The sequence below is a fragment of the Miscanthus floridulus genome, chromosome 4, assembly GCF_019320115.1.
Source record: "Miscanthus floridulus cultivar M001 chromosome 4, ASM1932011v1, whole genome shotgun sequence".
Classification (NCBI taxonomy): Eukaryota; Viridiplantae; Streptophyta; class Magnoliopsida; order Poales; family Poaceae; genus Miscanthus; species Miscanthus floridulus.
In genome coordinates, this window is record NC_089583.1 from 95,189,030 (window position 1) to 95,214,540 (window position 25,511).

General features: G+C 44.4%; 4 protein-coding genes across 11 annotated transcripts; 2 read left to right on the plus strand and 2 right to left on the minus strand.

Annotated features, from left to right (window-relative positions):
- Positions 1-247: 247 nt before the first annotated feature.
- On the minus strand, positions 248-5,102 carry LOC136550058 (two-component response regulator-like PRR95). Of its 2 annotated transcripts, none has more exons than XM_066541506.1 (8): positions 4,682-5,102; positions 3,677-3,838; positions 3,458-3,588; positions 3,177-3,329; positions 2,392-2,530; positions 1,985-2,306; positions 895-1,588; positions 248-804 (listed from the first exon to the last, which is right to left on the minus strand). In XM_066541506.1, the coding sequence occupies exons 1-8, from the start codon at positions 4,872-4,874 to the stop codon at positions 712-714; spliced, it is 1,887 nt and encodes a 628-aa protein (XP_066397603.1). In that variant the 5' UTR covers positions 4,875-5,102; the 3' UTR covers positions 248-711. The 2 variants fall into 2 exon arrangements, with proteins under 2 accessions (XP_066397603.1, XP_066397605.1); XM_066541508.1 differs by having other exon boundaries at positions 1,985-2,303; positions 4,682-5,101.
- Positions 5,103-6,434: 1,332 nt separating this feature from the next.
- Positions 6,435-11,277, minus strand: LOC136552185 (SH3 domain-containing protein 2-like). 4 transcript variants are annotated; one of them, XR_010782768.1, is made up of 4 exons: positions 7,842-8,121; positions 7,691-7,760; positions 7,425-7,555; positions 6,435-6,926 (listed from the first exon to the last, which is right to left on the minus strand). XR_010782768.1 is itself a non-coding variant. In XM_066543725.1 (4 exons), exons 1-4 carry the CDS (start codon positions 11,076-11,078, stop codon positions 6,736-6,738), a joined length of 753 nt encoding a protein of 250 aa, XP_066399822.1. In that variant the 5' UTR covers positions 11,079-11,277; the 3' UTR covers positions 6,435-6,735. The 4 variants fall into 4 exon arrangements, 3 of the variants coding, with proteins under 3 accessions (XP_066399822.1, XP_066399821.1, XP_066399823.1); XM_066543725.1 differs by lacking the exon at positions 7,842-8,121 and adding an exon at positions 10,716-11,277 and having other exon boundaries at positions 7,425-7,577; positions 7,691-7,736; XM_066543724.1 differs by lacking the exon at positions 7,842-8,121 and adding an exon at positions 10,716-11,277 and having other exon boundaries at positions 7,425-7,577.
- A 1,013-nt stretch (positions 11,278-12,290) lies between these two features.
- LOC136550060 (pentatricopeptide repeat-containing protein At4g01400, mitochondrial) lies at positions 12,291-15,145 on the plus strand. Its single transcript, XM_066541512.1, has 2 exons — positions 12,291-14,521; positions 14,899-15,145. The coding sequence occupies exon 1, from the start codon at positions 12,981-12,983 to the stop codon at positions 14,154-14,156; it is 1,176 nt and encodes a 391-aa protein (XP_066397609.1). The 5' UTR covers positions 12,291-12,980; the 3' UTR covers positions 14,157-14,521; positions 14,899-15,145.
- Positions 15,146-15,935: 790 nt separating this feature from the next.
- On the plus strand, positions 15,936-21,648 carry LOC136550059 (uncharacterized). 4 transcript variants are annotated; one of them, XM_066541510.1, is made up of 14 exons: positions 15,937-16,433; positions 16,700-16,833; positions 16,955-17,107; positions 17,193-17,304; positions 17,898-18,231; positions 18,384-18,597; positions 18,729-18,818; positions 19,024-19,279; positions 19,431-19,543; positions 20,520-20,621; positions 20,706-20,753; positions 20,837-20,947; positions 21,082-21,172; positions 21,277-21,648. In XM_066541510.1, exons 1-14 carry the CDS (start codon positions 16,178-16,180, stop codon positions 21,381-21,383), a joined length of 2,121 nt encoding a protein of 706 aa, XP_066397607.1. In that variant the 5' UTR covers positions 15,937-16,177; the 3' UTR covers positions 21,384-21,648. The 4 variants fall into 4 exon arrangements, 3 of the variants coding, with proteins under 3 accessions (XP_066397607.1, XP_066397606.1, XP_066397608.1); XM_066541509.1 differs by having other exon boundaries at positions 15,938-16,433; positions 20,517-20,621; XM_066541511.1 differs by lacking the exon at positions 15,937-16,433 and having other exon boundaries at positions 16,701-16,846; positions 20,517-20,621.
- Positions 21,649-25,511: the final 3,863 nt, after the last annotated feature.

Consider the following 25,511-nt stretch of genomic DNA (forward strand, 5'->3'; position numbering starts at 1 on the left):
GGCGGAAGCCTAGTTCAGCCGCATGTGGCGGCCCGGCCCCGAGCGTGAGATGGTGGCGTGGCTCACGGGCTGCCTCTGGCGCTGAGGCTCCGGAAAACAGGGCAGGGCAGTAGCGTAGACGATAGCAGCGAGGCCACTGTAAACAAGCAGACGTTCCCTGCAAACGGAATATAACTTTGCAGATTTACAACGAAGCAGCTCTTGAGACATGACCTGCTCACAAAACCCATCATTCAAATACAGAGTAGAAAATTTCACAGTAGTACTCGCGGAAAGAGAGCGGTAACAGAAACCAGGCCAACAATGTTCATTGCGACAAGCTGCACAGAAACGAGCATGTTTTGGTGGACATCCTTTGCATCATCCATCTACAGAGTGTACATCTAATCCGAAACATCAAACAACTTGGGCTAGTTACGTAATACAAGGCTTTAAATAAAGCACACATGTGCTACTGGAGGTCACATCTCATCTTGACCTGAAACAAAGTATGCCTGTATTTTCTGACGCCTACTGACAAACCCTCTAAAAACGTGCCAGGTCCTGTGCCTAACCTATGAAAGAACAGCGTTAGCCTATACATACATATATTACAAGCTTTAGGAAACATACAGAGCAAACTGTAACTCAGTGTGATTGCTTCCAACTCTTCAACAAAACCAGACATCAGGATACCCGCAGGGGAGTCACTTGCAGCTCAGTGACAGGATCTTAGTTTCCTTGGATGCTATGATCTTGACGAACAAACTGGCCCTTGACCCGTGGACGCTGCTCTGCAAGTAATTTCCGGCTCTGGTATCGAACCTGCAAATGAATGTGAAGGCATAAATCACAGGTCCTAGTAGGTGACATCAAGAATTGGATTGAAATGAAAACGTGCAATTAGTTGCTTACCTTCTTCTCAAAGCACCTATCCTTCCTCTTTAGCCGGAACTTGTTCAGTGCAGCCTCACGCTGGCTCAAGTGTCGTGAACCTTCGGCGCTTGAGGTTTCAGGAACACCCTTATATACATTGGATGATTCAGTAGGGGCAGTGATCTGGTTGGAAATGCTATCGCAGCCACTGCTGCTCAGAGTATTTCTGGTGCTGTCTCGCACAGTACTAATTCCACTTTCACCAGTCATAGGAGAAATATGCCGTGGACCATCTTTAGGAATTTCAACATGCAGCTGCTTCCCACTGGCACTGGGAGGACCTATGACAAATTGTTCCTCTGCATTTTCAACTGGTTTAGCACCCATTTCATTTGGCTCATTCTGTTGCGATTTTTGGGGCAGTGAAGTTGCTTGTGGGGTTGATTCGTGCCACATGGATGTTTTGCTATTCCAAATGGGAGGAGCTGACTGTGGGTAGAATAGGGATGCCATCGGTGTACCATTCCAGAATGGCTGCCCATCAAATGTGAGACCTTGAACAGGGACAGGAAATGGTACGACTCTAATAGGAGGACGATTTGTTTCAGTCATGTCTTGAGAGGGAGCTGCCGAATCTCCATTTTTATTGTCAACATCCACTGGTGTTTCTGAGGTGCTGCATAATTGACCATCACCAGCATTTCCTAAGGTGGACACAGCCCTGCAATTATACCTGTCGACAAGATACTTCCAACAGTAAGATACAGCAATGTGCACTTGTGGAACTTCGAAAACAAGCAAATTGTGCAGTAAGCTACAGCAATGGGCACTTGAAGTTCCATGTCAAAGTTTATGTTGTGGCTACAATAGTTGGATCTTTTATGCTTCGAGATCGTCTCATGGTAAGTCACTATTAAAAGAGTCTCTTAAATATGCTTGGAAAAGAAAAGATAAATGTCAAAAGTTATTGGCAAAATTTCTGTTAGCCTGTACCCACACTAGGAGCCAAAAAAAAAACTCTGACACAAAAATAACAACCAGATCTGTAACTAGACTTATCTACTTTACAGAAGTTTTGAGGATGACGAAAGTATCTTTATTATGAAAAGCCAAAGAAAGGAGCACTTACAAGGAAAATGCAGACGAAGTTGAATGGTTCAGTGTTCTTCTACCATTTTTCTCGTGGTTCTCCAATTTTCCATAGTCAGTTCTTCTAAGAGAAAGTTCCAACTGGTGTGCTGGGATGGAGCCCTTCTCATCATCATTTCCCCTAGATGTTGTACTCATAGTATCCACCTCCCTCTGTGTGTTATGCTTCTCCTGATTGTCCATAATGTGGACTAGCTCCATATCTTTGGAAGCTCTCTCAGAATTATTGTCATTCAAACATGTTCTTTTCTTTGGTGATAAATCATCTTCTCTTGTTGGAATCAAGTTATTACCCTTAGCTGCTGCCACATCACAAGCAGGTTACATTAGTAAATTTCCTGCAGACAAATTGTACATCACAAGTTGAAAAGATGGGGAAAAAATTACTTCGTATTTTGGTCTGTCCATTTAGCTCAACATTCTTGTGGCTAGGAATAGACAAATGTCTTTCAGTAGATTGCTTATACTCCAAAATGTTGTTAGTTTGCTTACTTTCAGCCTCCAGCTCTGACCTTGTGCAAGAACTCTGCATGAGGGGTATCAAATTCAGTCCATGAAGAACTAAGTGAAGAAAGATATCCAAATTTGGCAAACAGAAACACAATCCCTGCTAACACCTATCAGGAATTGAAGACTATGCGGTATGACAGCTCGAAAAATATCGCAAAACTGATTTAATGTTACATCAACAGTCTATGACAACTATGCATGTGTACCACATTCTGATCCTGCAAGCAGCCAAAAGATACTTACCTTATTTTTTGGCAGATGCACTTCATTTTACCATGCCCAAAAGGACCGAACTGTGATACTTGGCCAATAATAAACATTACTCTCATTCAACAAACAGTTCCATTACCCACCTGACTCGGAAAATTTATAAATTAGTTGCCTAATATTAATACATATCCAAATGGTTCAATGATGTCTCAGACATGACCTACTATCGGCTATGCTGTGTGGGTAATGAAACTGTCTTTGTACCAAATATCAGGTGATGGAAATGTTATCGTTAGATCCTTACTGGGCAAAGTAAAATGAACAGCGCAAATGCCATATGTAACTCAGTAACTCACGGTAGCATTTTACAAGGCAATCGTAAAATCTAGGCTACCATTAGTAGAATGAAACAGCATCTATACAACATTATGTTCAGTGATTTTAAAACTTACTTGAGCATCACTTTCTTGTTCACTGCATTCTCTATTTTTACGGGGTCCATCTCTGTTCAAATTATCAGCTTTTGTCACGCCAGTCTTCTGTTCGATTCTTTCTGCAAGATTATCTTCTTGTTGTATGTGGTGCGCATCAGGCCCACCGTTTGCCTGCAGATAAGGTAAGGTAAATTAAGAGAACACTGAAGTCTCATTGCAGATACCAAATCTAAGTATAAATGGATAAAGCATGAAAAGAAATGCAATCATGCTGAAAAGATACAAATATGTCATCTTACGAGTTGTTTTCTCCAAACGTGCTGCCACAAGTTCCTTAATTCATTCTTTCTTATTGGCTTAACAAGAAAATCTGCTGCACCCTTTAGCATGCATTTGAAAACCATGCTTACTGAGTCGTGTGAAGACATCACTGGATGACAAAAAAACAGCATTAGACTTAGTAGTCGCAATTTATTAGATTAAAAAGAGAGAGAGAAAACACGAGAAGATTGACATACTTATAACAGGGATGTTCTTGGACGCATCATGCTCCATGATCGTGGATAACAAGAGGAACCCAGACATCAAAGGCAGATCAACTTCAGTTAAAACAAGGTCTATGTTGAAAGATTTCTCCTTTAATATGTCCCACGCCTTCACACCGTCAGAGGCTGCAGCAACTGCATGTATAAAATGTAATCCATGAGGCTGATGAAAAATACCATTTCTAAATTTTAAAAATGGTGTTACCCTAACAAACCCAATAGTATAAACATTAAGACAAATTACCTAAAAAGCTAAGTTAGTTACTATAAAAAGATCATCTACCCTAACCACAATTCTAACTATGCTAAAGAATTGTGGCAGTACAGGATTTAACATTCGGACTTTAGAGGCAGATGTTCCCAATCATGAAGGTAGCGACAATTATTGTCCTAGTTGATACTTTTTTTTTTTACATACTTATAGGAGTCCTAGTTGATACTTGGCTCATGTGAACTTCAGTGGCCTAAAGAGCACGGAGCACAGCTATACACCAAATCACATCAGTATGTTCGCATAGAGCAATGCTTTTTTAACATTCATCTACTGCAGCAGGTCAGCAGTTCACACTAGAAGATTCAAGAAGGGAGGTGACCGTCAAATATCTTAAGATCACTGTCAAGCAAAAAAACACGATAACGGAATTACCCACACTGACAAAAAAAAATGTCTCGTGGAAAGCAGGCGTATCACACCAGGCACCGCAATATAGCAGATCTCCCAAATTTACTGCCCAGAAAACACGAGCACTTCCCAAAACTGGCAAGTCCACCCAAGACCAAACTGCGCTTCGATTGGTTCCAACAAACCAACACCGCCACACCGGCAACCTCCATTGCACATACGACTCAGCTCAGCGTCATACTCTTTGATTACATTTTAGCCGCTCTTAACCCCCGATTAACCCTACGCAGCCTAAAATAAATACCAATTGCACAGGCAATCAAACGATTCGACTCGCGGGCGACGGCGGTGCGCACCTCGGTAGCCGCAGTTGCGGAGCAGCGCGGAGATGACGTGGCGCGTGGAGTCGTCGCCCTCGGCGAGCAGCACACGCACCGGCATCCTTGGCAGCATCCGCGTCTCCCTGCTCGACCCCTCCGCCGCCTCCTCCGCCCCCTCCCCGTCCTCCAAATCCACCACCTTCGCCACCTCATCCACTCCTCCCCTCATTCCAACCTCCGCACTCCTCGCCGGAGTGGATTCCGACAACCACTTCTCGCACTCGGCGGTCGCCACTTGGAAGTTGGAAGCCGGAAGAAACCGGAACTGGTGGTGGGCTTTGCGAAATCAAATGCCGGTTTGTGAGAGGACGACAAAGCCGAAGCGCCGCAGCCTATATACATACACCCAACCACTGCCACATACAAGTGGGCCATGTACCCGCTGGCCCGGCTGACCAGTGGGCGTTGTAGGCGGTGGGAGGTGGGCATGTGATGAGCTCGAGCTCCCGCGGGGCCATGAAATATCTGCGGCCACTCGACCGGTGGGCGCGCCCGCCACGTCAGGCGACCGAGCGGTTTGGCCCGCGGGGCCCATGGTCCCCGGGTCCCACGATGACGTGGCGGGAGCCTGGTCAGTGGTTGGGATATTTCACGCGACGAGGGGTGAGAGGCCGATATTTTCTGGAGCGGTAGGGACACGTGGTAGGCCCGGAGCTAAAGGACCAGATCTACGGCCGGGACAGCGACACGTGGTGGATCGAGAGGGCAGAACAGGGGGATCGTGTGGTCCAGGATGGGGTGGCCCCTCGCTTCGTTGGATCGTGCGGTTGTGGTGCAGAGCCGCAAAAGGAGGGTGTGGCGGGAATATTTATTTGGCGGTGTCAGGTACACTGGTGGTTGGCGTTTCGTCTCGGCCGCGATAATATCTTGCGCCTGTGCTTGGTACAAGTACAGCTCGTGGTTGGTGTTGGTTTGCCTGCCAAGCACGTCGTAAAATAAAATAAAATAAAATTGTTCCAGTAGATGCGCATGGTAGTTTGGCTTCTTTGAGTGGCTATCGCTGTAGTTTAATCAAGGCCTCTCTGTCTTTCTTTTCACTCCTAGTCTCCTTTGTGTACTTAAGATTTGCCCACCTGTTCGGCTGGCTGACCTGGCTGGTCTGGCGCTGGCCAGCCCACTCACGCGGGTACTGTGTTATATAAACAGTGTCTTTTAGTATTTTTTTCATAATAATATAGTCGGAATAGTATTTTGATTTATTTTTTTAGTCAGCCGAACAGCTAGTAGTGGTGTACTACATCCACTATCCGGACTAACGTTCTTTATAAATTAGTATAATGCCCGTGCTAACGCAACAGGATTTATCTTGGAGACGCACATGAAAACAACCAATGTTTTTTTTCTATAGTTCACGATGAGCCACATCGACACCCCACCATGATGATCCACACCTGCAACGTGCTGGGCGCAAGAAGCGGCACGCGTACCTCTCGCCGAGATGGAGCCGTGGGCCAAGGTGTCTGGGTTCGAAAAGGTGGACGTCACGGCTAGGGACGCTGAGGTTGAGGAGGTCGGCGAATCTATTCTGCGCCGTAGCTGGGAGCGGTCGCGTCGCTTCTCGCCCGGGGGTGCCGCGGCCTCGATGGGCGTCAATGCGGCTCTTGCCAAAAACCATATGTAGGATAGGAGGCATTGGTGGTACTCATGTGGTGACTTCAAAGCCATAGAAGCTGCCGACTGGGTCTCTAAATGCACAGTGTCTACAAACCATCATCTGTAACCCCTGAAACAAAAACTCCCACATCAGTACGTTTCGAGCAAACTCCCACAGATGAGCAACTTGCCTAGCTCTCCACCTTTGTGGAACTAAATGAGCTAGCAAAATTTGATGCTGGAAAACAATCATCACCAACCCTTAACCAGCACTTCGTGCTCATGTCGAAAAAATAAAGCATGGTTGCTATGAAGGACGACTAAGGGAAAACAACATCTTGAGAATTTAGCAGATATTACCTTTACTACACCTGTCGACAAGGCAAAGATAACTACTAAGCGCCAACCATTTCAGCAAACACCTTATGCAGCAAAGTTCAGAATAGCCATCTCAGGTTGTAAGTGAGAACTAAAGACCGGATGAACAAATAATTATCAGCATGATTGGCCGATGACTCATCTGGAGATGCAACCAAAGAAAAAGAAGCCAATGAGGCATATGAAGCCAATGACTTCTTCTCGGCTTTGGCCACGCCATCAGCATCTTTGGAAATACAGGTTGGATAATCTGCAATTTGATTAGTATTTCAGTTTATGCCGATGGATGGAAATCAATTCAGAAATCACTAGCCAACAAAAAAAAATGATTGATCAACTAACTAAATAGTATATTGCCCGTGCTAACGCTACGGGGCATAGAACAAAAAAGCCATATTCGACAAGCATCCCAGAAATCAACAGCAGCTTGTACATTTACTGAGGATTTTTTTTTCAAAAAAAAGGACAGTAGGTGCGATAATTCTTGATAAAAAAGGACAGGAGCTGCCATGCTGGTTACATTGCTTCATTGATGTAAAAATTACGCTTCAACTAATATCAGTAGATATTTACAAAACTTCTATGTTTGTGTACAAGACAATTATGGCTTGATAGTCAAGATATTAACAACTGCAAACAACAAAGAAAATCAGTAGACTAAGGAAAATCTATGTTGAAGTGTCAAACGAAATAATTTCAATCTTGCAATTTGATTATGATTTAGTGTGGAGGGTAAAGCAACACAGACCTTTGTGCCAAATGCTTTCAGCACTGTTGCCACACTCCTTTTCCATATGTGAGCGTGCCTTTGCAAAGTATGTAGCAGCTTCGGATAAAGTATCACCACTTGTACATGTGCTTTTAACACCATATTTCTGGCTATCATCAGACAATTTATTCCCTAATACACATTGCACAGCTTATCAGTTAAGATCAGCTTTACTCAGATAACAATAAAAATGGCAAGTACTGTTTAAAAACTTCCGTAAATGATAGATAGTATGAATGAACTACCTATTTCGACTTGTTTGGATCCTGTGACTGCATAGCTCTCCACACCCTGAACAATGTCCCTTTGTAAATGCTAGCAAGGATGCCAATGTTTAATCAGATTAAAAGGAAGGTAAATAGAGAAAAGGAGACAAGAAATATGCCTTCTTCATACTTTAGCAGCACGAGTCGATAAGTAAAGCTTTTCCATTCTCTGATGCAGTTTATTCTCCTGACTCATCTAATAGCCAAACGTGCTGGCGTGTGCGGCCACCGCCGTGGCCGCGGTGGTGTTCGTCGCGCATGCAGTGGTGGGTGTCGGGGCTGCGGCAGCCGCCGCGGACGCCGGCCCGGCCACCCTGGGAACCTGCGGCGGTTGGGTGTAGGCGGTCAGGCCGGCCTCGGGGAAGCGCCGGCGGGGCGGCGGCCGGGAAACCCTAGCCGCGTCCGTCGCGCCACCGAGTCCACCGTGCCGCCCCGTCTGCCTCGTCCGCCTCGTCCGCCATAGTAGGCCTTGGTACGGGCGAGAGGAGGGGTAGATCGAAGCGTCGGGAACTTGCATGCGCACGGGAGTGGAGGATCTACGTGGCCTAGCCGCCGCTGCCGTCTCCCAACCCCCCCTCCTGCTCCGGCGGCTCCGCCCGGCCGCGCCGTGCGCCGCTGCCTCTTGCCTGTGGTGTGGGGGCGCGCCGCCGCCGATTTAGGCACTGTGCCATCACGGCCGGGAGGGCGAGGGCGCCGCCGTCGCGGCCGAGAGGGGTGAAGACGTGCTCCATGCTGGATCGAGCCGCTCCATGCCACTACCGGCCCCCCATGCAACCCTAGCCTCGTGGCCGGCGTCCGGTGGCCTGACGGCGTGGGGAGAGGAGTCGCGCCGCGTGGGAGGCGCGTGGGGAGAGGAGGAGTCGTGGGGAAGAGGGTGGCGGCGGGAGGAGTCGCGGGATCGGAGAAGAGTCACGGGTGCGCATGCGCGTGGGAGGTCCGCGGGAGGGCGGACACACTAAACGTCAGCCGTTGGATTTGGATGAGTAATGAGAGAGAATGACTAAGAGATAATCTGGTGCATCCGTTTTGATGGTGTTATATTTTCTGGGTGCATTCATGAATGTGAATGTAGCATAGGTCATGACTGTAGAGTAGGCATTTGTTGTGTGGCTGTAGATTTATTCTAACTGGTGTATTATAGGGTATGGTAGATTATAACTATATATATTGTACGGTATGTTTAGTAAAGGAGTTCAAGTGTATTGTTATTTGTGTAAGACCGTGCACCTACGCTTGTTGAGGGGCCTTTGTTTTAGTTTTGTGAGCACGCATAAGCATGTCTAGTTCTACCGGTGCTCTTAGCTTCTTGTTATTTTGGAGAAAATTGTTCTTGTAATACCGTGGTGTATAATATTGACTCTGCCACTGTACATAAGAGAGCCTCGTGACATTACAAGTTTATCAAAAGGAGTAAATCACAAAGTTTGCCATGATTCTATAAGCCTATTCCCAATGTATTGTTTCATGTAATGTTCTTTAATTATGTCATGTCGTGTGAAGATATATTGACACAACAAATCTCATAATGTGGTTGGTTATTAAGAACTACCGCCTCGTTTCTAGAAAGAATGCGATTAAACTTCTTAAATTCAAACCATTTTTTTTTTGTAAAAATACTAATATTTATATTACTAAATAGGTATTGTTAGTTCTTCCATGAGATGTATTTTTTATGGTATACATATTTAAAGTCATAAATATTGATATTATTTTTAAAAACCTAGCTAAACATAACATAGTTTAACTCAGATCGTTCGTGTCTTTTTTAGGAGTGAGCTGAGGTAGTACTAGTCAATAATTATTTGTTGCATTTTATGTGTCCATGATTGTGGGCCCAAAGTTGATGTACAATTTCTAAACCTTAGTTTTATGTCCAAATTGTATCATCTCTGTATTAACTGCTTTATTCTCTCTTCTTAAAACTCATGCCACAAATAGTTTTACTTTGTACGGTACTCATAAAATAAGTATGGCATTGTAACTTGCCTTAAGAGGTTGCCATACTAAATAAAAAAAGTTATAAAATTCATTTGAGCGGCGCTTTTAGTTTTAGGTGTAAAGGGAAAGGGGTGATACTCCTGTTCCGTTAATCTAGTTCTATTGTATATCTCTAAAATGTCTTTATAAATCCAAATCAACTGTCAATCAAATGATATGCGGGTTTAGTCATTTAGTGTATGTATGAAAGTTGCATCAATAGTTTTGCAATAAAGGGAGTTTTAATACGAGTTGAGTTTGTAGCAATTGCAAATACAATGAAAGAGAAACTATATATGTTAAAATCTACATTGCAATATTTTTCTCCTAATAAGGAGGCACTAAATTAATGTGCATTTTGAGTTCCTCTCTCTGTTTTTAATATTTTATCATGCTAGCTTTGTTCTAAGTTAAGCAGATATATTTTTTATCTTCAATTTCTATACATACATATAGTTTAACAACGTGAAAATTATATACTATAAAAATAGCTCTCATGATTGTATCTTAAAACATAAATAATATGATACCAAACTATATTAAATCATAGAAATTGAAGATTAAAATAAAAATATTTAACCTAGAATAAATCGAATAACGAAACGGAGGGACAATTTTGCAAATGCCCACGTAAAGAAAAACTCAGTTCAAGTGAAACAGTTGTCGTCCGAAATGTCAACAACTAGGGCCTTGTTTAGATTAAGGTTAGGAATCAGTATTCGGCACTGTAGTACTTTCGTTTGTATTTGACAATTATTGTTCAGTCATGGCCTAACTAGGCTCAAAAGATTCGTCTCGTAATTTACAATCAAACTGTGTAATTAGTTATTTTTTTTATCTATATTTAATACTTCATGCATGTGTCTAAAGATTTGATGTGATGGAGAGAGTGAAAAAACTTGCAATCTCCCCTGTGCTGCACTGCACTGCATAATAGTCGCTGGAAGTTGCGGCAAATTCAGACGGACCAATTGGTCGCGATGGGAATCATGTCATGCGTGAGAATCCTGTTCTCAAGCCGGCCTACCTGATTTGAGATGTCGCCGAGTGCGATCGGTCGTCGGAAAGGAAGGACGGGAAGTGCCTTCACGTGGCTCGGCGTGGACCTGTCGCTCTGGTAAATTTCTCGATTTTCCGTGACCATCTGTTTGTGTGAGAAACTGCTTGCCGGCCAGACGTGAGAGGAGGGGTTCAAAAGGTTTTCAGCTTCCGCCGGTGTCGCTGACGGAGACGGACGCCAAGCAATCCGTAACTTGCACCCTTCCGGCCCTGTGGATTGCGTTTCGACCGCGGCGTTCGCGTGGAGTGGAGCACCGTGGATGACGCTGGACCTCAGGCCAAGCATATGCGCGGCGCCGTGCCCGTGCGCCCACGAACACGAGCGCACCATCACTCCCCGGCAGTTGGCATTCGCGGGAAAATGGGAAATATCTCGGGGGCGCCCTCGTAGAGTCGTAGATGATGAGGAGACAGAATCATGGAACCAAACCGTGGCAGTGGGTGGCGCTCCGGCCTCCAGGGCGGCACTCGTGCCCACCGCCCACCGCCACCAGGGCAGGCCGGCAGGGAGCCAAGGAGGGCCTCGGGCCTCGGGCCCCGGGCTGTCCATTGCTTTTTTTTTTTTTTTTTCTGTTTTCTGCCTTTTGCCGCCACTTGGCTCACAGCCTCACGCTCGCCCAGCTGCGTCAGCTTCCGTGGGTGCGCGCAGATATTTTTATTTTCAAAGTTCGCGCAGAGATATTTTTCCCTAACGGGCGCAAGATCTTTTTTCCGGATCAACGCTTTTGGCGGCAGGGAGGGGCATACACTTCTGGACGGACCGGTCGACGGTCGACCGGTGGCAGAGGTCGCTTCGGACGTCGCCATCGTGGTATAATATCTAGAAGCCGAGGCCGGGCCAGATCTACACTTTCCGTGGTTGAGAACGCCAGGGCTTCGTCGACTTGTCGTACCGTCCGAGCATCGAACGTTCTCACGTCTCAAGAGGAGTAGAGGAGGAGGCTGGAGAGGCGGAGGCAAAAGCGGATCCGGCCGCAGACCAGCGAAAAAGAGGGCGAAACGAGAGGTGGACCTGCGTCTGGCCGCTGGCTGTGGCTGGCACGGACTGTGGCGTCTGGCCACCATTCACCAACGCGCGATCCGTGCGCGCGTGCGTGCTTGATGAGTGGAAACGTGGAGGAGAGGGGTTTATTTTGGAATCACTACCACTTCCAGTAAACCAGACACACGCTTCACAGGTGGTTACGGCTTACGGGGCGATCGAGTGCTTGATCGCTCCACCACGCATATCTCCGGAGATACGCCACCGGACGATGAGGAAAACATCTCCTCGGTTCTCTCCGGTGGCGCTGGCGCGGTGGCGCCGGTTGACAAGTAGGAGTACTCTAGATTTGCGAGATCACGAGGAAATATCTTCCGAGGTGGATAGTTTCCTAAAATATCCGGCCAAAGAGTGGCCTACCGCTTGCTGGCATCTGGACTAAGCGTTGCTAACCAAACATCCTTTTTTCGAACAATCGTGGCTGGCCAACATGATTACAGCACCACTCGATGGCCCTCAGTTCGTGCAGCATCGCCGTTTGGCTGCCTACTTGGCTCGCCAGAAGCTACCCTCAGAGCCTCCAGCAGGCTCCAGGCACCACCGCGCGCACCAGATGCCATCATGCCAATGACATTGTTCTCTGAATTACGATCATGTAGCTGCGAAAGTGCGAACTCCTCTAGACACTACCTGACTCAGTGACTCATGTAGAGATTGGCTTTTAAATTTGCCTCGAGAGATTCAGAACTAATAAATGGACTATAAAGTACTTACCGAAGAAACCGACATCAGCTGTGATCTTGCACAACTTTGACCATCTTCTCTATGCTTATAATGTCTTATTCACCTACCGAGTAGAGTAGATCAATCAAAGAAAAATATCTTGCACCAACAACATTTTTTTGGAGGCAGCAATAGCATTTTCTGCACACCTACAGGATGACAGCGAGAGCAATGAGAAAGTGAGAAGGCGAAGCAAATCTGCTTGAAAAAATTGCTTGAACCGACCACGGCCCGCCTATACGAAGCCCAATATCGCGATACAGTTGCATCCGTTTGAAGGCGCTCATCGGCCCGAAATCAAAGAGCAGAACACAAATCTTGGCCCACTTTTCAGTCCAGCCCATAATGCCACTAGTAATCATCAGAAAAGAAAACTGATCTTTCCTTCCCTCCGTTCCATCTCGCGGCGCCTGTAGGCTGTAGGCCTGTAGCCCACTGCTAGCCCACGCCGCCATTACAGCCGCGCCGATGCTCCCATCGCCGCCGGCGATATCGCCGGCGCGGCTGCACAAACTGGTGACGTCGCAGCAGGACCCGCTCCTCGCGCTAGAGCTCGTCACCGTCACCTCCCCGACAACCACGCCGCACCCTGCCACGCTGCACTCTCTCCTGCTCCGCCTCGCCCGCCGCCGCGACCACCTACCCCACGCGCTCGCGCTCCTCCGCCGCCTCCCGTCCCCGCCGTCCCCGCGCCTCCTGCTCCCGCTTCTCCTCGCGGTGCTCCGGCTCCGCCGGCCGCCTCAGCTCTTTCTCTCCACCTTCAACTCCCTCTTCGTCTCGGGGCCCAGCCCTTTACCGCTCCACCCCCAGCTCCTCCTCCGCCTCCTCGGCGCCCTATCCTCCACCCCTTCCCACTTCCCGTCTGCGCTTCACCTCCTTCGCCTCGTCTCCTCGCGGCTACCCCTCCCCGCTCCGCTCGTCCTTGCCTCCCACAACCTGCTCATCGACGCCGCGGCTCGATCCGGCCACGTCGCCGTGTCACTCTCCCTCTTCCACCGCCTCCGCTCACTTCATGTATCGCCCGATGCCGACACCTACCGCATCCTTACCCAGTCACTCTGCCGCAAGGCCCAGGTCCGCACAGCGGCTACACTGCTCGACGAAATGCTGCACAGGGGCATCCCTGCCGATCCGCTGGCGTACACCACCGTGCTGAACGCTCTCTGCCGCAAGAAGCAGCTCCGAGAGGCATACCGCCTGCTCTGTCTCATGCGAGGCCGTGGAGTCTCCCCTGATATTGTGCATTACAACACGGTCATTGTCGGGATGTGCCGCGAGGGGCGGCCACTGGATGCCTGCAAGGTTGTTGGTGATATGGTGGAGAGTGGATGTACACCGAATGCAGTGACATATGCCACAGTGGTGAATGGTCTGTGCGTAAGCGGATTATATGATAAGGCGGAGGCTTACCTGGTGGACATGGTTGGTAAGGGGCTTGTGCCACATTTCTCGGTGTTTCATTCAGTTATCAAGGGTTGCTGTACAGTTGGGAAAGTAGAAGAGGCTGCACAAATTATGAGTTGGATGCTTGATCTTGGAGTGGTTCCGCATGTTGAGAGCTGGAGTTCAGTGATCAGGTATGTTTGTAATGATGAGGATTGTATTGAGGCAGAATTGTTGCAGATGGTACAGTTGGGAAAGTAGAAGAGGCTGCACAAATTATGAGTTGGATGCTTGATCTTGGAGTGGTTCTGCATGTTGAGAGCTGGAGTTCAGTGATCAGGTGTGTTTGTGATGGGGATTGTATCGTGGCAGAATTGTTGCAGGTTGTGGGAAGGGAGTGTGGTTCAAACGCGATCTCTAGCAGTACCTTAAGTGATGTCACTTGACAGATGCAAAAACAAACTATTGAGAGCTTTAATTTCTGTTGGATATAAAGGAACAGTTCTGCAAGAAAATAGCAGGAGATATGGCAAAAACTGGAGAGCATGATCAATTTTTTGTTAAAGTGCCTCAAGTGGAGTATTAGGAGCATTATCTGGTTTGTCTTGCTGGTTAGCTTCAATAAGGTATGACATCTCCTGGTAAACCATAATACGAATCATAGTAGCACAGACAAAGCCTGTTACTAGTGTCCTTGTGTTCTAGTACATTCCTATACTTCCATCAAAGTCAATTTCTCAACTTTTTTTTTTTATTTGGCACTCTTAATAACTTGGTAGTTGAAACATTTAGTTGCATCTGTTCAAACATTAATTTCTGAAGATAAGATTTTTGGACCAAACCTATCATTTTCCGTTTCTTTTACTGCAGTATTCATGCTCTTTTGCATTAAGTGCAGCAGCATCCATATATTGTCCTAATATATCTGTGCCTACTGCCTAATCTTCTTATACCCAGATAAAGCTTTTAGCGCATCTAAGTTCAAAACATCTTGATTTTTCAGATATGAATCCTCACTGGCTTCTGGCAAGTGTGGTTTTGGCGTTAGGAACTAAGAGAAGGATCAGCATCTATGGAACTAACACAACGACAATACATCCAATTAATGCATCAAGAAAGAGAACTTAGGGGCAGGACTCCAGCTGCTGTTAATTTGTGAAGTCTTTTATCTTATTATGAGAAAGAAACTTGTACATGGTTTCCATGAGACACAAAACCTGTACTATCAGCCGGAAATATCTATTTATCAACATAGCTGAACTAGGATTGCATTAATTTTTGGGACGGAGATGATACTTTTATGGGGAGGGGTGGGCATTACAGGAATAATATTTATTTTTTATGTGAAAATTACATTGACTTATCGGTTATGAGTACTTTGTAAGTTGTATATAGAGTTCAGGCTTCAGGGAAGAGATGTTGGCAAGCACCGGGGATCATGCTGTGCCCGGACCCCGGAGGAAGCTATTACAAGTTGCTTCCATAACGATAATTTGCTGAATCAAACATGATTGCTTGTGGTAAATAATAGTATGGTTATGGGGTAAATTACAGTGGTTCAAGGAGAGCAGAATGCAAATTTGTAACTTCAATTGATCTCAGTTGATGATATCCTCTGTGGTAAACACGCTTCTATTCAATCTCCGAAATATACAGACTGTCAGTTCGCTAAATTACTGAAGAATGACAGCTGAACTGCTGGGTGATTCTTGCATTTCATTTTTGGCTCAAATCCTGTGAATGGGAGGCGAAGTCCAGATTTGCTGCTCTGCTATTTTGGCTGATAGTAGCTCTTTGCAACGGAAGAATTTAACTGTTTCCTGAAGATTACCGGTTCCAGTAAAACAGGCCAATGTATGTAGTGGTTCAGCGACACGGATACGGGACGTTTTCTAACTTTCTTCACCGCGTTTCCGCGATTCTGACTTCTGAATATGCAGTGGTTTCGCAATCACATACGGACGTTTTCTTCCCCGCGACCCCACTGTTCTATTGCGCGTTTCCCCTTTGAGAGTTGCTCTGCTGCGGCGGAGTGCGGACCTGACGACCTGCGCTGTCCTATTCTGTTGCGCGTTCCCCCCTGGTCTCTGCTGCGGACCTCCCCACTGCTGCACTGCCCAAAGTGGCCGCCGTCCTCCGCCACAGAAAATTCACGCACGTCTCCGGGCAGCCGCCCTCCGCCACAATTTCGCCATGGGCGCGCCCTAGCCCCGCCCTTCTTATCCCCGCTCTTCGCCGCCTATGGCTGCTGCTACCGCTGACGCCTCCGCGCAGCCCCTCCCATGGCTCTGTTCGCGCTCCGGCTCGGGCCGCTTCTCCCAGCCCCGCCCCACCGCCGTCGGGTCCTGCGGAACCGATGCCAGGGCCGGATCGTCGCCTCCAATGCCGCCACCCCCGTGAGGGACGGGGGCACGGCCGCGGTGGTGTGGTTTAAGCATGACCTCCGCATCGACGACCACCCGGGCCTCGCCGCCGCCGTCTCGGAGCCGCGGCGCCCCGTCGTGCCGCTCTACGTCTTCGACCGACGCATCCTCGCCGGTATAGCCTTGTGTTGGTGCTAGACGTCCGATCCGGTCGACTGTTGGGGTGTGGGATTTGTGAATAGTGCGCGCGGTGTGATGGGCCATGGGAGGTGCTGCGCTGAGGCGTCAGCGCTAGCAACATACAATTTTTCCTATAGTTTGTTTGGCAATGGGTTTGTTAATTGTTAATGACTTGTTGGTTACCAGCCCTGGTTCCACACTGTTAAAATTAGTAGCATCACTGAACTAAGCATCTATATAATTTCCCCCCATCACTTGCAGGCTATTCAGATAAAATGCTGGAACTACTGCTATTTGCTCTGAAAGATCTTAAGATGGCGTTGAAATCTCAAGATTCTGATTTGCTCATAGGCCTGGGAAACGCTGAAGATGTCGTGCTGAAGCTTGTGAATGAGGTCACTATGCAAGGTTTATATTGAGCATTGAGCTTAAGAGTTTACATGTAGGTTCGCATCTAGCTATCTAACATAAGTATCTTCTGGTTGCAATGTTGCATGCACTTGTGGAGCATAACAGGTACAAGCAGGTCTCATTTTTACAGAAGAAGAAGTTGAATATAGAGTGCGTGATGTTCTGGCGAATGTTGAATCATCTTTATCTAATGGGTCATTCTCATGGGGAAGCCCTCCCAAGATAGTGGCTTGGAGTGCCCCATTGTATGACTATAAGGTAATTTAATTACAACCTCTCATTTTATCCTCTATTAACTTAAATATATATGACACGCTGATAGCTGAAGTACTCATTATACTAGAATTTGGCAGCAGTATCGACATCACATGACGAATTTTTAAAGAAAAAATTACCATTGGCCACACCTCTTGCTGCGGCAACTTTGCCTGCTCTAAATTTGGAGTTAGACACAGGTGCACTTTAATTCTATTCTTTCTGCATTATATGTTATTGAGTCAAATGTACCAGTGGTCACTAAACTTGTTCAAGGGTGTCATCTTGGTCCCTGAACTATTAATTTCCAGTTCCATGACTATGCTACGGCCCTGTCTGTTTGAGCTTCTGTGGCTTTGGCTTCTCAGAAGCCAGAAGCTGAAACAAGTAGCCTGCTTCTGAGGAGCTTCTGGAGAAGCCACAAGCCTGCAAAATCTGGCTTTACTACTATAAAATCAGATAAGCCCCAGATAAGCCCAGAAGCAGGTCTGGAGGAGCTTTTCTAAGAAACCAGCTTTTGTAAAAGCTCCACCCACAGAAACTGCAAATCTTATAAGCCCAGAAGCAGGTCTGAAGGGATGTCAAGTAAGCTGATTAACACTGGTTATGAGGGTTTGGACCTTGGATGTTAGCAAGTTCAGGGATGTGAAACTGCAAATCAATAGTTCCAGGACTTACATGGCATCTCTGGACAAGTTTAAAGATGCTGATGTATTTCACTCTGCTATTTTACCCATTTCTTTGGACATTTTTATGTTCCCACTTAGCTACTCTATAATAATTTCCTATTCAGGTCCTCTACCCACTCTGGAAGAATTAAAATGTTTCCTGAAAGACATAGCACCAGAGGATAATTGGGCTTCTCTCAAGAGCATGTCTGCAATATCTATTCTTAAAAAGACAATCAGTCAAAGGAAGATCAAAAGTAATGCTACATTAAGCACCAGCAATGGAGAAAACATAGAGGATATCACCATGGATTCTGGTTCATCAAGAAAGAGGATTATAAACTCAATGTTTGCATCAGAAAACTCACTGGAAGTTAGGGGTGGAACAGATATTACTTTGGATGCTTTGTCTGCTTACCTAAAATACCTGGAAGGCACAGGAAATGCTAGTTGGCAAGAGTATGTATCACCAACTAATTTTGTCCTTCAATTAAATTCTCACCAGGGACTTTGTCTTTCATTTTATTCATGTAATCGAGTCATTGGTATTAATGTATTATATGAATTCTTAGTGAGTTTTCATATCTGACCCGATTTAACTCTTTATCCAGGCTGCATGATAAAGTGCGCTTAGCTGAAACCAGATATGGTGCTTCATTCTACATCTTATTTGGTCCTGCAATTCAGCTTGGAGTCATATCTAGGAGGAAAGCTTACATGGAGACTATTCAATATGAAAAAGATCGCAATGCAGGTTTTCTATCACCATTTGGGTACTCAACACCTACAGTGACAGCAGCAGTTGATGCTATATGTTCGATGGAGGTATTTTTATTTTATATCTTTCCTATCTTGTTTTCAATGTCATACCTTTTCCTCCTCTATTGGCCTCGTTTGTTAAGCAAACCAAGCATCATTTTATTTTGCCTCTTAACAATCTATTTGTTACATGACAGTGGTATTGGCTCTTGGCATCAAAATCCCAAGTATGCGTTGAGGGGAAATATCCTATAAGAATTTGGAGATGGAAGGGTTATCTTGTACAGGTTGTCTTCTTACTTTCTGCGGTTATGCATTTAAAATCACTATAAACACAACTTTATTTATGCCGGTTAGTGCAAATTCCTTATTTCATTATTTCAACCATTCTTTGCTGTATACGTGTTGTGGATGTTTGTCTAAATTTATCTATGTACACAACTTTATTTATGTTGCTTACCACAAATTCCTAATTTCAACCCTCCTCTGCAGTACACCTTTCTTGGCAATGAAGGTCCAGCTGTTCTTCTTCTGCATGGTTTTGGAGCTTTCCTGGAGCATTTTCGTGACAATATAGACAAGATTGCTGATATGGGCCACCGAGTTTGGGCAATTACTCTTGTTGGCTTTGGGAAATCAGAGAAACCAAATGTCAACTATTCAGAACTTTTCTGGTCAGAACTACTGAGAGACTTCATTGTCGATATTGTGAGGGAGCCTGTTCATCTTCTTGGCAATTCTATTGGAGGTACATGAATTATATTTAAAATTTGCTATACAGATGATGGGAATACATTTTTTTTGCACAGCGCAACGTTAATGAAGTTATATCTGTGCTAAGTTGATGTGCAACCCTATTTAGAACACAATCTTGATCAAGTCATTCTCTTTCTCAACAGGTTATATCTGTGCTATTGCTGCTGGTTTATGGCCTTCTCTTGCAAAATCTCTGATTATTTTAAACTCAGCTGGTTCAGTTGTTCCAAATTACTCCTTCGTCCCACTGAGTGAAGTAAGGCAACCGATCTTCTGTATCCTATTTATAATTATGCTTTCTTATTTACATGTTTTACTGAAAGCTCAGGCATACTGTGGTTTTATTACAAAACTAAGAATCAATGTTTTATCATAGTAAGGTTTATGCTTGTCTGTCTCAAACATTTTCATGGTTTTGTTGACTACAAATGAGATTGATAATAATATGCCCTACAAATTGAACTTTTTTGGTTTGGTAATATTAATTACTTCATCCATCCCAAAAAACTTGAAGTTTTAGTTTTATCCTAAGTCAAACTATTTTAAGTTTAACCAAATTTAGACAGAAAATTGCTAGAATTTATGACATCAAATAGGCACACTATAAAAAATATATTCCATGATGAAACTAATGATACTAATATAAATATAAATATTGTTTTGTATAAACTTGGTCAAACTTAAGATAGTTTGACTTAGGACAAAACTAAAACGTCAAGTTTTTTCGGGCTGGAGACCTGGAGTTAGTATTTGTGTTGATGCACATCAACCTTACATAGTTGTTGCAACTGTCATCATATCAATTTGTGGAGCTAATAGATTTATGCATGCAGCTGTCCCATACATTTCCATGTTCCTGTTGGCTACAACTTATATCGAAAAAAAAGTGTGCCCTACAAATTGAATTTGTTGGTTAGTAATATTAATTACCCCTGTTGACGTGCTTTTATGGAGCGCATCAACCTTACATAGCTCTGGAAATCCTTACTGTGAAAATTGTTCTTGATATCGGAACTGTAAGATCATTTGTAACACTAAAGTGTGATATCTAGGTGAGGCTTACATTTTCGTAGTCAAGATACATATATATGGTGCTTGCATTAAAAGAATACTTCTCAGGAATGGTCATTGGAAGTAGTAGAAAACGCAAATCTCCGACATTTAACTCTTGTCTCCAAAATATATTGTTGTTGCAAATTGAATTAAATGCTAGTAAGTGCAAACATCAGCAGGAAAGACGAACATCATCATGGCTTTCCAGGTTGCAGGCACAGCTTCTTTTGCTCTTCTTGAGGGCAAGAGCAGAAGGCATTCTTAAAGAATATTATCCTACAGTATGTATATTATGAAGTCACTTCTATATTTTCTTTCAATTCAATAGTTCCTTCCATCCATATGTAACACTTTTACATGCTTAGAGAACCGAACGGGTGGACAAGCCACTTTTGGACCAGATTGTAAGAGCTGTATCCTTGTATTGTGCAGTATATTTGGCATACATTTAACTGCAACATAGTCTGCGGAAGGTTTCCTTGACAAATAGATTCAGTCATATGATCCTGGCGCTGCAACAGTCCTTGAGAGTGTATTCAACTTCAATCTTTCAATTCCTCTTAACTTTTTATTTGATTCTTTTGGAGGAAAGATATTGGTTATCCAGGTATGTACCTAATACCATCGACAAGCCTCACCATACAAAATCATACACTGGCATATCTACTACTCTTGCCAAATTTTGGTGGTTGCTAATGTGTGGGAGGTTAATTTTATTTGTTTGCTTTATTTGAAACAAAGGGTATGAAAGATCCCCTTACAAAATCTGAGGCGTTTGTTACCATGCTTCGAGAGCATTGCAGCAAGGTTCAAATCAGAGAGTTGAATGCAGGTGTGCCCCTCCTCTTATCACCGGACACCCATCAATCTTAACCTTTTTACTGTTTTACTTAAAAAGAGTTTTTTTTTGTGGCTCATTATATATTATTATAACAGGGCATGCTCCACATGATGAAGTTCCAGATGAAGTAAATACCATACTATGTAAATGGGTGGAACAGATTGAAGTTAAGCCAGCCCTAGAGAAGACCAAGGCAATATAACCATACATAGGTAAAATTTAGAATTATGGACACCCTATCCGTTAGTTGATTGTTTAACATGATCTTCAGGACCACGAGCACTTTGGTAACATGTTTTCAGCGTCCTACCAAAAAAAAACATTGTGAATTGTAAGCCCTATACAAAATTGTGTAAGTATACCGCTTTTGAATTCTGAGCTTCATACCATTTTCTGGTAGCAGATGTTGAGATGAAACATACATGAGATCAAAAAGGTTAAAGGGAAAAAGAACTAGCATTTGGGCATGTTTTTTGGTAACTTTGCAGGCCTGAGATGCATTCTACAGTTGCAGATAACATGTATGGTTCTTACTTCTTAGGGTTTCTTAGGACTTGTTTAGATAGACAGGGACTAGAGCTGATCCCTGTTTATTGGGATGAAAAGATTGGGTCAGATCCCTGCGAATTCAGACAAGCCCTTAATGTTGCTTTTGATTAAAGCATGAATCTGACCCGGAAATAAACCTTGGACCCTACAACACATGATTGTAATCTAAAACCACAATAGTTGTGCTTTTGATCCCATTGTGCAAGTAATGTTTAATCATGCTACTTCTGTAATTGCATTCATTGTACTCCACTTCCACTTGTTTTATTGAGACAGCATAGCGTCACACAATTAATTATGATCTTATGCCAGTTGGTGCTGTATCTTGTCCTTTATGTGCAATTTTATCAGAGAAGCCAATTGTAGCCACCTCGTTGAACTATTCTCCCGCAAGGTGAGGTGCTGGAACTTTTATTGAAGGATTTGAACTGGGTCTGTTAGTACTCTTGTTATAAGTGCTGAATAAGATGGAAGCTGTAACTCTCTAGAGCTTGATCTGAGTGCTGAGTTGAAACGTAGGATCAAAGCAGAACCGGATGCCTGGTTTCACATAGGAGCGTCTGCATCAGCACATGCCATATATAATATAACATGACGAAGAGGTGGTTATTTACGCTGATATTTTTGAGCTATCAGTTCTCACAATCCAAGTTAGGTGGTGCTAATCAGAAGACACTGGATTATTATACATATAAAGAAACCAAGTTCGGTGACATCTTTGTCAGCAGGGTTTCATCATCCTGCGTTTGCATTACATCAGTCCTGCCGCTTGGGTCTCACAATCCAAAAATATTATACATATTTTTGAGCTATCAATGCTCACCTTTCTGCTTGGGTATGGAGGTACCAAAAATATTATACATATTTTTGTCAGCAGGGTCTCACAATCCAAAAATATTATACATATTTTTGAGCTATCAATGCTCACCTTTCTGCTTGGGTATGGTATCCTTGTTTGGTATGGAGCATATTTGTCAGCAGGGTTTCATCATCCTGCGTTTGCATTACATCAGTCCTGCAATTCCAGCACCATTCCACGCAATCTACCAATCACTGGTGCTTCCATCCTTTCGCAGTGTCATGAAACAGCACTGTCATGTCACTTTGGTCACCTTCCCCCAGCAAATAGAACTCTAGCGGACAGCGACCACCCAGAGTGAATATTGTGAGAAGAGGTGGCTCGGGAAACTCAGTAGATTAATTATGAAGGTACCAAATGAATACAATATATATAGACAAGGATTGTCAAGGGTTTATAGAAACACCCAATCAACGATGATCCTTGCCTAACCCAAGATCATCTACCATAAAACCCCAAGGGGTGCCTATAGGCGCACTCAGCCCAAGTCCATGGGCGTTACAGCCCATACAACAATGCTAATGACCCAAGATACAGCCCATAATGGCCCTGTTCGGCTTACCCCATATTCGGTTTGTTCGGCTTCTTTTTTTAGTCGGAACAATATTTTTCTCACAATAATTCAGCCGGAACAGAGTTTTTCAGTCAAGTTTCAGACCAGCGAACGGGGCAATATGGCAGTCTAACAAATATCACCTCATGACCATGACAGCCATGCATCCATCACACATGCTGTCATTGTTTTTTTTTCGCTTTGCTGCCGGCTGCCCAAATATTCAGTGCCTTTTTTTCTCTCCCAGAGGCCAGAGCAAAGCAGCAGTGCTTCCACCAGTGATGACTGATGAGCCCTGGTGGCCGCTTCATTTCGCAAATACTTTATTTGGTGGCCATCTGAGAAATCTTTGGGCGCGCAGAGACCCCCATCAGTGAGGCAATAAAACAAAGCGCTGATTGGGATCACCCAACCAACGCACCTTATCTATTCAACAAGCTTTCCCCGGGGCCCTGTCCTGGTTCCACCAAATCTGACGGTGACGCGCCCAGGCCATGGCCTCCAAAAGACGTCAAGTTGCAGGTGACCATTTCACCCTGACAAGCCACTGACCTCCTCCTCTCCTTCTTCTCTCTAATGAATAATGATACACTTGCACTTGGACGGCCATGGCCTCCAAAAGACGTCAAGTTGCAGGTGACCATTTCACCCTGACAAGCCACTGACCTCCTCCTCTCCTTCTTCTCTCTAATGAATAATGATACACTTGCACTTGTCCAATGTCCACGGCCACTACTTGAAGGCCAGCATTCCTACTACTTGCTCGCTCACGCTCTAGCTACAAGCCTCCTCGGAATTGTTAACGATTCAGTTGTTTTCGCGCGCTCGTGTCCCGTTGGTCCAGTCACTCGGCCACTCGGGGATGTTACAAGCTATTGCTCATGGGCCACCAGCTGCTGCACTCTTGCTGTCTGCTTCAAGCCAAGTGCGGCCTCGTGCTCTCTCACCTCCCTTTCGCTGGATTTGTTGGGGAGTTCTTACGCTAGTGCCTACGCGTATCGACGTGTGTTGGCGCAGATCGGGCGACAGAATCCGGGTCCGGGGCCGGGCAAATGCTGCACGGCTGTGAAACTTCTGGAGCTTTTCGGCAACTCAGTTAATAGGACCTCTTTCGAAATAAAAAAAAAAAAACACTAACGAGCTACGTTTTAGAATTCAAACAGGAAATATATATAGGGGCTCTGTTGGCTTCTACTAAAGCAATGACTTGCTGCAAATCTTACTCTAGGTGTACTCATATATCGGGAGCTGAGTCAGGATTTAGATATAGAGAGGGCCGGCCTACCAGGTGCCAACCTAAAGAGTATCAATAAAAATCTGGAATAGTAAAATAAATATGAAATAAAGATATATATAATCATACATATGCATATGTATTGATTTATTCATAGCACGCATAGAAAAAATGATGTAGCGTATATTTGTAATATAAAGAAAGGTATTTGAGTTACATCTCCACTAACTTGAATTTAATTAACTGAGTGCTGATCATAAGATTTAATAATATCGTTGGAATTAATCTTGGCTACTAGTCTACCATTACATATAAATAGATTTTCACTAGCCCCTTTACTAGATCAATAGATGATATTAATTTAGCTACTCTCTCCGTCCCAAAATAAACACACATGCTTCTCGAGGATGCAAGGAGTGATTTTTATCTAACTCTAGTGATTTGAAGTGCATGTAATAAAACACCCTATACACTAAGAGAAGAGGGCGCAGCCCTGCGTCCCCCTCCGCCCATGACTCACATAAAGTATTGTGTGCAGTGTGCAACCATTTTGGCTTATTCAAACACTCCCATACTCCATCCGTCCTAAAAAAAAAAGAGTGCACTTTTAGATCTAATCCAAATCAAACTATTTTAATTTTAACTAAGTTTTAAAAATAGTATCAGTAGTTATGACTATGAATATTTATTTCATGATGAATTTAATAGTACTTATTTGATATCATAAATATTTATATATTTTTTTATAAAAAGATGGTCAAAATGAAGACCTACTATTTGAGCTCAATCTTTTTGAGACGGAGAAAATATACGCTGATATTGTGAAGGCTCTGATTTCAACATTTGAACTGTTTCTTAAACTCAACTGGGATTAAACCATTTCATGTGAAACTCTTAAATTCCAAATAGTCCCTAGCTAGACGTTTTGGTATGAGTATGCATAGCTATGTTGTCTTTGCAAAAGATACGACACGTAAGTAGGTAGGTGAAAGCTCTAGTTTAGTTTTGGTGAATTGATGAAACCCTAAGTAGCTTTTGTTTTTATTTGTGATGCTTGTCCAAACATTGACTAATTAGGCTCAAAACGTTCGTCTCGTAAAGTACAACCAAACTGTGCAAGTAGTTTTTGATTTAG